This window comes from Pan troglodytes, chromosome 13, assembly GCF_028858775.2.
Source record: "Pan troglodytes isolate AG18354 chromosome 13, NHGRI_mPanTro3-v2.0_pri, whole genome shotgun sequence".
NCBI lineage: Eukaryota > Metazoa > Chordata > Mammalia > Primates > Hominidae > Pan > Pan troglodytes.
This window is the reverse complement of record NC_072411.2, coordinates 129,035,009-129,047,802: the sequence shown is the minus strand read 5'-3', so window position 1 is coordinate 129,047,802 and position 12,794 is coordinate 129,035,009. Positions and strand designations below refer to the sequence as shown.

The window sequence follows — 12,794 nt, the reverse complement described above, 5'->3', positions numbered from 1 at the left end:
CCAGCAATTCTTAGTGAATTGCTTAGTGAATTGCTTAGTGAAATCAACTAGTTCTACCACCAGACCCTGCCAAGTGAATAGAGAGCACGGAATATCCATCATTACTGAGAAAAAGTTATGATGATTTGCCTTGCAATTGAGGAGGGGATGTGAGAAGAATGAGAGGGACATGGTGACCTAGCAATTCTTTGTTAATATGACCAACAGTAAAACCAACTAGCTCTACCTCTAGATCCTGCCCACTGAATAGAGGGCATGGGACATTCATCATTACTGAAATTCACATTAAAAAATAAACAAATGAAGTTGAGGGATTACTGTGAAGACATTTTTGGGCTATCAAATTTTAGACTTTAAATATAAATTTAAATTTAGAAAGTTTAGAGTGCACTGCACCAAAAAGACAAATTTAAGATAAAAAAGGGGGCAAAACCAGCAAAAGGTGTTGTAAAGTCTGCAAATCTTTCTAAGCATATGCTTATCTAGATATAACACTTGGCTCTTCAAATATAAGAAACAGTGGTTGGGTGTGGTGGCTCACGCCTATAATCCCAGCACTTTGGGAGGCCAAGGCGGGTGGATTACCTGAGGTCAGCGGTTCAAGACTAGCCTGGCCAACATGGTGAAACTCCGTATCTACTAAAAATACAAAAATTACCTGGGCGTGGTAGGGCATGCCTGTAATCCCAGCTACTCAGGAGACTGAGGCAGAAGAATTGCTTCAACCTGGGAGGTGGAGGTTGCAGTGAGCCGAGACGGCGCCACTGCACTCCAGCCTGGGTGAGAATAAGACTCTGCCTCAAAAACAAAACAAAACAAAACAAAACAAACAAACAAAAACAGCTGGGGGTTCTTTCTCTGGATTAAATGACCAAAAACATTAGTGGCATTGTCTAAGATAACAAACTGACTGGCAGACCCCTGATTCTTATCAAACAAGAAAATGAGAATATAATAATTAAGGAAATCAAGAAAATTAAAAAAGAAAAAGCTAGTTGTCTTTTTATTTATTTTTAGAGACAAAGTCTCACTCTGTCACCCAGGCTATAGTGCAGTGGCATGATCATAGCTCACTGCAAACTTGAACTCCTGGGCTCAAGGATCTTTCTGCTTCTGCCTCCCAAATTGCAGAGATTACAAGCATAAGCTACTATGCCTGGACCAGGACCAAGTTTTTTAGACAAATATCAGTTATGGATTCTCTTCACCACCCCCCAAATCAGCAATCAGTAGAATTTCTGAAGTGAAAGAATTAAACAGTGGCATGGAGTTTTCACCTCCCTCCTTTCTTCCAACCTCATCCATCTGTTTATTTCATGCTTTATTTGCTCCTCAAACAGCAAATGTTTTGAAATCACCTGTTGAGGGCATTACTGTCTTTCCAAAATCCCATGTTAGTTCTTGGTGCATTTATTTTCCCTCAGTTCTCTAGAAGAGATGAGGGATGAAATCAAGATGAGAGCAGAACTGGATTCTCACTAGCTGATTGCCAGTAATTGATGTTCTTCAAAGGAAAATCAATTCATATTGGGAGACTCATGCAGGTTTGGGTCATTGCCTGCTCCACCCAGCTGTAGTAAACAGCCCACAGGTGAAGATCTTTGTTGACTGGTTAAGGCTGTGCATTTGCCAATTCTGGAAGAATAAAATTACATTTTTTTCTTTGTGTTTAAGCCAATGATTCTTAAATTTTAATGTAAATAATAATCTCTTGTAATGCTGCTTAAACTGTGAATGCCGGGGGGCCCATCCTTCCCTAACAGATTTTGGTTTAGCAGGACTGGGATGAGGTAAGAAATCTCCATTTTTAATCACACCTTGGAAAACACTAACACAACTGTTTGATAATAACTCTTCATGCTTACCAGAAAGATTTGATGCCTGTGATTGAAAAGAGAGAAGCCCAAATACAATGAAGCCTCAGTTAAGTAGAATTTTTCTTGCTGTTGTTCTCTCTGTATATGTATATAATACTAAAGTATAAGTGCCTTGCTTGCATGTCACAGCACCAAATTATTGTCTTTCAATTAATCATCAGTCATTAGAATTATGCTACTTAGCCAGCAGAATCAGCATCACCTAGAGTATGTTAAAAATGCAATGCCTCAGACTGCCCTTGACCTTCTGCATTTAACCAGAACCTGCATTATAACAAGATCCTCGGGTTTGAGAAGCCCTGATCTAGCCGATTTACAAGCCAAGTGTGACTTTTCAGCTCTCTTTTAATTGGCCTATTTTATATATTTTTAAATAAAACAGATGAAAGATTTTAATTACCTGAGAAAACAAAGTTTTTAAGGGAAGAGACACCTTTCAGATTCCCAAATTGCACTGTCTGTAACTGATAATGTTTATGTCAGAAGGCAGTTGGTTGTTATGTGATCTCATTTGCCCTGTGCCTATTTTTTCCACAAAAGAGATCATAGTGCTCTGCAATTGTGTTCATCTGCCATTTTCGATGTAAGTTTCCTGTGGGCAGCATGTCTTTGATATCTAAATCCTCAGTGTCCAGCCTAGTGCCTAACACAAGTAGGTGTTCCAAAAAACTTGAGTGGGAAAAAATAATTGCCATTTATCTGAGTTATATCCCATTTCAAGTTCAAGCTTAAGGCTCCTCTTTTCTGTAAAAATTAAGTAGTTATTTCATCCATCATGAAAGTAAATACCACTTGTTATTTGACATATCTCTCTCTCTCTCTCTCTCACACACACACACACACACACACACATTTTAGTCATCAACTATTGTTATTTTGTACTCTCTTATTACCCCATCAAAGCTGTAAGAAGCTGTCTTTTTATCTATTTCATATTGCCTTGCAGAGTAAGCATTCAAATGCTTATTACTATTGAGCCATCTTAAAATAAAAACAGATCTTAAAGTGAGAAAATCCACATTCAATTGTCCTTCAAGCACTGTTCTAAATTGCCAAAATTAATTCTAAGAGACGCCAGTATTTAAATAGCTCCTCCAGTTATGACCCATACATCTTAAGGAAAACATATGTTTTGATACAAAAAGTGTTTTATAATTTTGAAATGTTTAGTTTTACATCCACCCAACTCAAGCACTTTACAGATATATGTAATAATCTATAAATTTTACATTATTTTCCTGATAGTATCATACATAAACCAATAACTCAATTTTAAGGCTAGTTGTAGACCTATTGCCCCAAAGTGCGTCCATAGCATGTAAACCGTTAACTCCTTGAATTAGGACTGTATTAGTGACATCAACGTAGCTGTTGCAATGTTGTGATGAAATCACTATTTTAGCCCTCTTTTAAAATGAACCTTAGCATATTACACAAATCGGCTCTAACTCTCCTATAGATGGCAGCATTGAGCAACAGATTTTGGTAATAGCTTGTTCTTCTGTTCCGTGAATTTTCAGTGGGGAGTAAATTTTTCATACAGTGTATTTCATTACAATACACCAAAAGACTAATTTGGCTTAGGTGACAGAATAATACCCATACTTGCTCAGCATTACGTCAGTGAGTTCCCACAAACGCGTCTCTTTCTATTCTATATATTACATGAACCAAATGTAAATGAATTTCCAGTTAGCCCATTAATAAAACAATTGTAGAGAACAATTGAATTTACTGTAGTATAATTATAACAAATATTAACCACCTTTAAATTGGTAGTAAAACATCAGCAAGTAGAAAAAATGGCACTAATATCCTATGATCAGTGATTATCTTCCATAGGAAACCCATTGGTCTGAACATAATTTGTCACAGCAGTGAGGCTTATTTCATAATTTTTATCGAATATTTAGCAACTGAAATTGTGTTTTTTAAAGCAGAAATGCTTTAACACTGAGAGATATATTTTTTAAAAGGTTTATTATCATAATTAGCTTTTTATGATCAAAATCCTTCCTATGAAGATAATTGTAAAGTACGTGCAAATAAATTTTCCAACCCTCCCCTCCTTCCAGAAAAGAGTATTTTTTCCCCCATAGAGGTACAGTACCTTTATTTAGCTTTTTTTGGGGGGTGGGGGGTGGAGGGACGGAGGTAGGGACAGGGCCATTTGAAAAGTAAATGTCCATGGATTTGATTTGTTGTCTTACAAAATGTTAAGTACTCCACTACCCCCATCCCAGCGCTAAACATCAAACCTGTAAAAAGCCCTTTGGCCTTATCTGGATTACATTGTTACTAGTAAACAACCCTTTTATAATCTCTCTTTTTTCTTGTCTAGGGTAAAACCAGGCACACAGTTACACTTTTCCACCAACTTCAGGCTTCTTTATTCTGCACCTCCCTGCCCTACCCCCTGTAAGGCACTCTATACTCCCAGAATTTCGGTCACTGTGAGTGTCGCCTCGCTTCCATTTCCAAATATCTGCTATTAATAGCCTTGCTGTAGTGGGCACGTGTGCCCACATCACCAAGCTGTCAGAGGAAAAGAAGGGAGGGCTTTCAATTCAACATGTGTACTCAAATTATAGATTAACCAGGTTTAGATGAGGCTGCATGACGACCGGGAACAGGAAGGGGAGAGGAGAAACGAGAGGCTCCCAGGCTTGGGTGGGGAGGAGCCCCTCTGCAGATGCCCAATCCCCCTAATTTACGTATCGCACACCTCTGAATGGCGCCTATGGTTCTTTTTCTCCTTCATCATCATCATCTTCTTTTTCTTTTTTTACTACGCTTTGCAACCTACCTTGGTACCCTCAACCCTTCTACCCCCACCTTCCCTCTGCAGTGCAAGGCTTGAAAAACAGGCCATCCCACCAATCAGCAGGCCTCCTCGGGAAACTCGCTCCGCCCCTCAGCCGCATTGGGCCGAGGCGCGCTCCCCCGCGGCCCGGCGGGTCCCAGCCACTGAGCATGCCCAGCGCCTCGACTGCTGAGTGCCCAGCCAGCATCCTGCAGTGCCTGGGAGCCTGAGGCCGAGGAGGGTCCCGGCGTAGTAAAGGGGCGGCAACCCCAAACGGGCCAGGCATCAAAATGAGACAGCATTAAACCGAGTGACATCTCTGTGGGTCCTTAGTGCCAGGCGAGCAAGCAGGGACAAACTGCTTGTTTATAGGTCAGCTTAAAAAATAAAAAAACTTTGGGGAGCGTTTGTTTGTGGGGAGACTGATACCGCAAGGTGACCCTGAAAGGGGCGCTTCAAGTAGACCCAGGCTGCTGATCTGGTCCACTCATGAAGTACCCATTTTCCTGTACAGTTGAGCTGGCACCATCCTTGTTTTCTCCCTGTTATCCTTGTGGTCAAGGTTAAAAATTTATAGGGTGGTTCAATGGGTGTGGGAGCTGTGTGTGAAACAAACATTTCAGCCAATATTTGCACAGTAGGGTTTTGGCCTTATGAACCCTCTGAAGGTCCCTAACAGCTTTTTAAAGTCACGGATAGACTTCGGAATATGATAAGGGACCTCTCATTTCCCCTCCCCCATGCCCTCAGCCTTAGGTGTGAGTCCCCCCGTCACACGGATGGGCAAGGGGAGCAGGAGAAAAGGTGATATTTACATTTTCTCCCTACTTGATCAGCAACTAATTCCACAGCGCCGGACGTGAGACACTTCCTGGGGATCCCTGCTCTCCTTTTGTAGTGACCATAACTGCCCCCAGTCACTGCCCTTGGGCGTCCCTCTGTTCCTTCCAGGTACCTCACGGCAATAAATCTGGGGATCCCAAGGTGGAAGGCTGGCCCAGAAGTCCTTTAGAAAAACCTTAAAAAATACAGATCCCCTCACCATGGCCTATCGCCCTGAAGCCGAAATCTAGCTTTTAAATTTCCTGGGGGAAACAGCCTTGACTAGAAACCTCCCTCCCGTGGGTCAGTTTTACCTGATAGGTAAGAGGCAGCCCGGCTCCGGCGCCCCCGCCTCCCCCCGGCCTCCCACTCGGGGCTCTGTAGCCGCAGTGCCCCCCCGTCGCCCCCCACCCTCACTCCTGCGTCTTCCCGAGCTCGCCCCCTCCCGTTTTCCCAGACTCCCCTCGTGCTTTCGGGTAGCCACCCAAACACCCCCGCCTGCGCCCGCCGCGGGGATTCCTGCGGGCCGGGGGCGCCCTGGGTGGCGCGCGTGTAGGGAGGCGCTGCGCCGGAGCTGGCGGCCGCGCAGGGGCGCTGTCCTAGCGCTGCGCCGGGGTCGGCGCGGGCGCCGCTGCAGCACGGCTGGGGGGCGGAGAGGGGCGGGCGCGGGGCGGGCTCGGCCCGGAATGTAGAGACCCGGGCGGGAGCCTCCCGGCGGCGGCTGCCCGGCTGCCGAGCGCGGAGGCTCCGTCACGTGTTTTTCTCCTCCGAGTGAGACGGCGGCGCGGTCGGAGGGGGCCGGCGCGCAGAGCCAGACGCCGCCGCTTGTTTTGGTTGGGGCTCTCGGCAACTCTCCGAGGAGGAGGAGGAGGAGGGAGGAGGGGAGAAGTAACTGCAGCGGCAGCGCCTCCCGAGGAACAGGCGTCTTCCCCGAACCCTTCCCAAACCTCCCCCATCGCCTCTCGCCCTTGTCCCCTCCCCTCCTCCCCAGCCGCCTGGAGCGAGGGGCAGGGATGAGCCTGTCCCTCCGGCCGGTCCCCAGCTGTACTGGCTGCCCAGTAGCGTTTCGCATGGAAAAGCCACTTTCTCCGCCCGCCGAGATGGGCCCGGGTGGGGGCTGCAGAGGACGCGCCCGCGGGCGGCGGCAGCAGCAGCAGCAGCAGCAGCAACAGCAACAGCAACAGCCGCAGCGCCGCGGTCTCTGCGATTGAGCTGGTATTTGGGCGGCTGGTGGCGGCTGGGACGGTTGGGGGGTGGGAGGAGGCGAAGGAGGAGGAGGGAGAACCCCGTGCAACGTTGGGACTTGGCAACCCGCCTCCCCCTGCCCAAGGATATTTAATTTGCCTCGGGAATCGCTACTTCCAGAGGGGAACTCAGGAGGGAAGGCGCGCGCGCGCGCGCTCCTGGAGGGGCACCGCAGGGACCCCCGACTGTCGCCTCCCTGTGCCGGACTCCAGCCGAGGCGACGAGAGATGCATCTTCGCTCCTTCCTGGTGGCGGCGGCGGCTGAGAGGAGACTTGGCTCTTGGAGGATCGGGGCTGCCCTCACCCCGGACGCACTGCCTCCCCGCCGGGCGTGAAGCGCCCGAAAACTCCGGTCGGGCTCTCTCCTTGGCTCAGCAGCTGCGTCCTCCTTCAGCTGCCCCTCCCCGGCGCGGGGGGCGGCGTGGATTTCAGAGTCGGGGTTTCTGCTGCCTCCAGCCCTGTTTGCATGTGCGGGGCCGCGGCGAGGAGCCTCCGCCCCCCACCCGGTTGTTTTTCGGCGCCTCCCTCTGCTCAGCGGCGGTGGTGGCGGTGGCAGCATGGCGAGCCCTCCGGAGAGCGATGGCTTCTCGGACGTGCGCAAGGTGGGCTACCTGCGCAAACCCAAGAGCATGCACAAACGCTTCTTCGTACTGCGCGCGGCCAGCGAGGCTGGGGGCCCGGCGCGCCTCGAGTACTACGAGAACGAGAAGAAGTGGCGGCACAAGTCGAGCGCCCCCAAACGCTCGATCCCCCTTGAGAGCTGCTTCAACATCAACAAGCGGGCTGACTCCAAGAACAAGCACCTGGTGGCTCTCTACACCCGGGACGAGCACTTTGCCATCGCGGCGGACAGCGAGGCCGAGCAAGACAGCTGGTACCAGGCTCTCCTACAGCTGCACAACCGTGCTAAGGGCCACCACGACGGAGCTGCGGCCCTCGGGGCGGGAGGTGGTGGGGGCAGCTGCAGCGGCAGCTCCGGCCTTGGTGAGGCTGGGGAGGACTTGAGCTACGGTGACGTGCCCCCAGGACCCGCATTCAAAGAGGTCTGGCAAGTGATCCTGAAGCCCAAGGGCCTGGGTCAGACAAAGAACCTGATTGGTATCTACCGCCTTTGCCTGACCAGCAAGACCATCAGCTTCGTGAAGCTGAACTCGGAGGCAGCGGCCGTGGTGCTGCAGCTGATGAACATCAGGCGCTGTGGCCACTCGGAAAACTTCTTCTTCATCGAGGTGGGCCGTTCTGCCGTGACGGGGCCCGGGGAGTTCTGGATGCAGGTGGATGACTCTGTGGTGGCCCAGAACATGCACGAGACCATCCTGGAGGCCATGCGGGCCATGAGTGATGAGTTCCGCCCTCGCAGCAAGAGCCAGTCCTCGTCCAACTGCTCTAACCCCATCAGCGTCCCCCTGCGCCGGCACCATCTCAACAATCCCCCGCCCAGCCAGGTGGGGCTGACCCGCCGATCGCGCACTGAGAGCATCACCGCCACCTCCCCGGCCAGCATGGTGGGCGGGAAGCCAGGCTCCTTCCGTGTCCGCGCCTCCAGTGACGGCGAAGGCACCATGTCCCGCCCAGCCTCGGTGGACGGCAGCCCTGTGAGTCCCAGCACCAACAGAACCCACGCCCACCGGCATCGGGGCAGCGCCCGGCTGCACCCCCCGCTCAACCACAGCCGCTCCATCCCCATGCCGGCTTCCCGCTGCTCGCCTTCGGCCACCAGCCCGGTCAGTCTGTCGTCCAGTAGCACCAGTGGCCATGGCTCCACCTCGGATTGTCTCTTCCCACGGCGATCTAGTGCTTCGGTGTCTGGTTCCCCCAGCGATGGCGGTTTCATCTCCTCGGATGAGTATGGCTCCAGTCCCTGCGATTTCCGGAGTTCCTTCCGCAGTGTCACTCCGGATTCCCTGGGCCACACCCCACCAGCCCGCGGTGAGGAGGAGCTAAGCAACTATATCTGCATGGGTGGTAAGGGGCCCTCCACCCTGACCGCCCCCAACGGTCACTACATTTTGTCTCGGGGTGGCAATGGCCACCGCTGCACCCCAGGAACAGGCTTGGGCACGAGTCCAGCCTTGGCTGGGGATGAAGCAGCCAGTGCTGCAGATCTGGATAATCGGTTCCGAAAGAGAACTCACTCGGCAGGCACATCCCCTACCATTAACCACCAGAAGACCCCGTCCCAGTCCTCAGTGGCTTCCATTGAGGAGTACACAGAGATGATGCCTGCCTACCCACCAGGAGGTGGCAGTGGAGGCCGACTGCCGGGACACAGGCACTCCGCCTTCGTGCCCACCCACTCCTACCCAGAGGAGGGTCTGGAAATGCACCCCTTGGAGCGTCGGGGGGGGCACCACCGCCCAGACAGCTCCACCCTCCACACGGATGATGGCTACATGCCCATGTCCCCAGGGGTGGCCCCAGTGCCCAGCGGCCGAAAGGGCAGTGGAGACTATATGCCCATGAGCCCCAAGAGCGTATCTGCCCCACAGCAGATCATCAATCCCATCAGACGCCATCCCCAGAGAGTGGACCCCAATGGCTACATGATGATGTCCCCCAGCGGCGGCTGCTCTCCTGACATTGGAGGTGGCCCCAGCAGCAGCAGCAGCAGCAATGCCGTCCCTTCCGGGACCAGCTATGGAAAGCTGTGGACAAACGGGGTAGGGGGCCACCACTCTCATGTCTTGCCTCACCCCAAACCCCCAGTGGAGAGCAGCGGTGGTAAGCTCTTACCTTGCACAGGTGACTACATGAACATGTCACCAGTGGGGGACTCCAACACCAGCAGCCCCTCCGACTGCTACTACGGCCCTGAGGACCCCCAGCACAAGCCAGTCCTCTCCTACTACTCATTGCCAAGATCCTTTAAGCACACCCAGCGCCCCGGGGAGCCGGAGGAGGGTGCCCGGCATCAGCACCTCCGCCTTTCCACTAGCTCTGGTCGCCTTCTCTATGCTGCAACAGCGGATGATTCTTCCTCTTCCACCAGCAGCGACAGCCTGGGTGGGGGATACTGCGGGGCTAGGCTGGAGCCCAGCCTTCCACATCCCCACCATCAGGTTCTGCAGCCCCATCTGCCTCGAAAGGTGGACACAGCTGCTCAGACCAATAGCCGCCTGGCCCGGCCCACGAGGCTGTCCCTGGGGGATCCCAAGGCCAGCACCTTACCTCGGGCCCGAGAGCAGCAGCAGCAGCAGCCCTTGCTGCACCCTCCAGAGCCCAAGAGCCCGGGGGAATATGTCAATATTGAATTTGGGAGTGATCAGCCTGGCTACTTGTCTGGCCCGGTGGCTTCCCACAGCTCACCTTCTGTCAGGTGTCCATCCCAGCTCCAGCCAGCTCCCAGAGAGGAAGAGACTGGCACTGAGGAGTACATGAAGATGGACCTGGGGCCGGGCCGGAGGGCAGCTTGGCAGGAGAGCACTGGGGTCGAGATGGGCAGACTGGGCCCTGCACCTCCCGGGGCTGCTAGCATTTGCAGGCCTACCCGGGCAGTGCCCAGCAGCCGGGGTGACTACATGACCATGCAGATGAGTTGTCCCCGTCAGAGCTACGTGGACACCTCGCCAGCTGCCCCTGTAAGCTATGCTGACATGCGGACAGGCATTGCTGCAGAGGAGGTGAGCCTGCCCAGGGCCACCATGGTTGCTGCCTCCTCATCCTCAGCAGTCTCTGCTTCCCCGACTGGGCCTCAAGGGGCAGCAGAGCTGGCTGCCCACTCGTCCCTGCTGGGGGGCCCACAAGGACCTGGGGGCATGAGCGCCTTCACCCGGGTGAACCTCAGTCCTAACCGCAACCAGAGTGCCAAAGTGATCCGTGCAGACCCACAAGGGTGCCGGCGGAGGCATAGCTCCGAGACTTTCTCCTCAACACCCAGTGCCACCCGGGTGGGCAACACAGTGCCCTTTGGAGCGGGGGCAACAGTAGGGGGCGGTGGCGGTAGCAGCAGCAGCAGCAGCGAGGATGTGAAACGCCACAGCTCTGCTTCCTTTGAGAATGTGTGGCTGAGGCCTGGGGAGCTTGGGGGAGCCCCCAAGGAGCCAGCCCAACTGTGTGGGGCTGCTGGGGGTTTGGAGAATGGTCTTAACTACATAGACCTGGATTTGGTCAAGGACTTCAAACAGTGCCCTCAGGAGTGCACCCCTGAACCGCAGCCTCCCCCACCCCCACCCCCTCATCAACCCCTGGGCAGCGGTGAGAGCAGCTCCACCCGCCGCTCAAGTGAGGATTTAAGCGCCTATGCCAGCATCAGTTTCCAGAAGCAGCCAGAGGACCGTCAGTAGCTCAACTGGACATCACAGCAGGTGCGTTTCATGGTGACAAAGTCAGAAGACAAAACTGCTTTTAACCTTGTGCTTGAATTCTGTTCTTCGCCTCTGCCCCTTCCTGTTCTTTCCCACTGCTTCCTCAGGGAGAATGCACTTACATTCTCAGGGCACACAAGATGCTCACCCCACACTGACATCTGGCAGAGAGTCAAACAAACATGTAGGAGCAGCCACAGGAGGGCTTTTTCGTTTAGTGAAGTAGTTACTGCAGTATTTTTAAAACATATATCCTATGCCAGTTCCGAGGTTTGTAGACTTCCTCCGTAAGAAGCTTGATTTGTTTGTTGAAGTTTTCTTTTCACTATATATTTAGGTTAGCCCCTGGAAGGGACAGTTCTACAAAAAATATTTGTTAACACAGGGGCTAAACCCTTCCTTATCTTAAACTATCTTAATAGTTTCTGGGAGCCCTTAAGGTTGATCTTATCAAGTTGTTCTCTGTACTTTTGTTCTGTGATTTCATAATACTAGGGCAACATAAACAGCAGCGGGAAGCATTGATTTCTATTCATCCTGCCCTAAAAAGATCAGGAGTAAGAGCTTTTTAGAAATACGTATTTAGAGAGAAGTACCTATCTATTTTGTGATCTCTCAAGAAAGTAATTATGGGTGACGTTCTCCTTTTGTTCATGTACCAGGATTTGTGAAATATTATTCACACACCGACCCACCATCCCACGGGCCTGGCCTCTCTCGTACAGGATATGCAGGAAACTCTGTATGTGTCTGGGACCCATTATTAAGAGTTATGGGAGTTCATCCTAGGATGTCTGCCTTATAGTTATCTCTTCTTGCACTGAGACATTACAGATATCATTTGGGGGCTACTATATATCTTCTGTAAAATTACTTTTATTTGTTGAGAAGAATGCATACTAAGTCAGGAACATGCCTTAATTTGTTTTGTTTTGCATTGAGTAGAAGGGCTAAACTGTATACCCTCCACTTTTAGGGTTATTTGCTGTGTGCCTTTAAGTTCAAGAGTAGACACCACAGTAAATGCTGAAAGTTGGCTTTAGGTCTTCTGTGGCTAATGCCGTATTAAAAATGAAAAACATTTGTAATAGGAAATTAGCCTGCCCTTCGTTCTGTTGATCCTGTTTTCTGGTGGTCATAATTGTGGGTAGAAGAGAGTACAGTTTGCAAATAATGTGATGAGTTGGCAATGCAGAAGTTTCCAGCATTTGGAAACACTTTACTCTGACAAACTGATTATCTTGTGAATTTTATCTATGCTCCACAGAATGAGCTTTTAAAAGCACTGATTTTTCTTAATTTGTGTCCATTCATAAGAAATTAATCTCTGCCCTGGTTTCCTATTGACAGGTATTTATTTATCATGTGTTCATAGTCTTCTTAATTTTGTTTCCAATATTTGATCCATATAATTCTCTATTTTATAGAACAAGAAAAAGGTATATGAACACTCAAATGAAGATTTTGGGTGATATGTTACAAAAAGCATTTATTTGATCAGTATTTACTTCAACATTTATTTTCATCATTCACTAGAAGAAAGATTTAATTGTGTATATCAATGTCAGTAGTACAAATCTTGTTATATCAAATGATGTTTTTGGGAGTCAGAATCCCTCAACACTTTAAGCATTTGTATTATAAAGTGCCTCATTGGTAAAATAATGAGAATTTGAAGAAAACCAGCCCAGCAGAACTAAAATTTTGCTTTTAAAGGAGATAAAGAGAATAAGTTTTTCTTAC

General features: G+C 50.4%; 1 protein-coding gene across 2 annotated transcripts in view; it reads left to right on the top strand.

The window, feature by feature from the left end:
* Positions 1–6,171: 6,171 nt before the first annotated feature.
* IRS1 (insulin receptor substrate 1) overlaps positions 6,172–12,794 on the top strand; it is a 68,468-nt gene continuing 61,845 nt past the window's right edge. For both annotated transcript variants that reach the window (XM_003309496.6, XM_009444442.5), the window contains exon 1: positions 6,172–11,051. In XM_003309496.6, the coding sequence (XP_003309544.1) occupies positions 7,305–11,030 (3,726 nt within the window). In that variant the 5' untranslated portion in view covers positions 6,172–7,304 and the 3' untranslated portion in view covers positions 11,031–11,051. The remainder of the gene's footprint in view (positions 11,052–12,794) is intronic.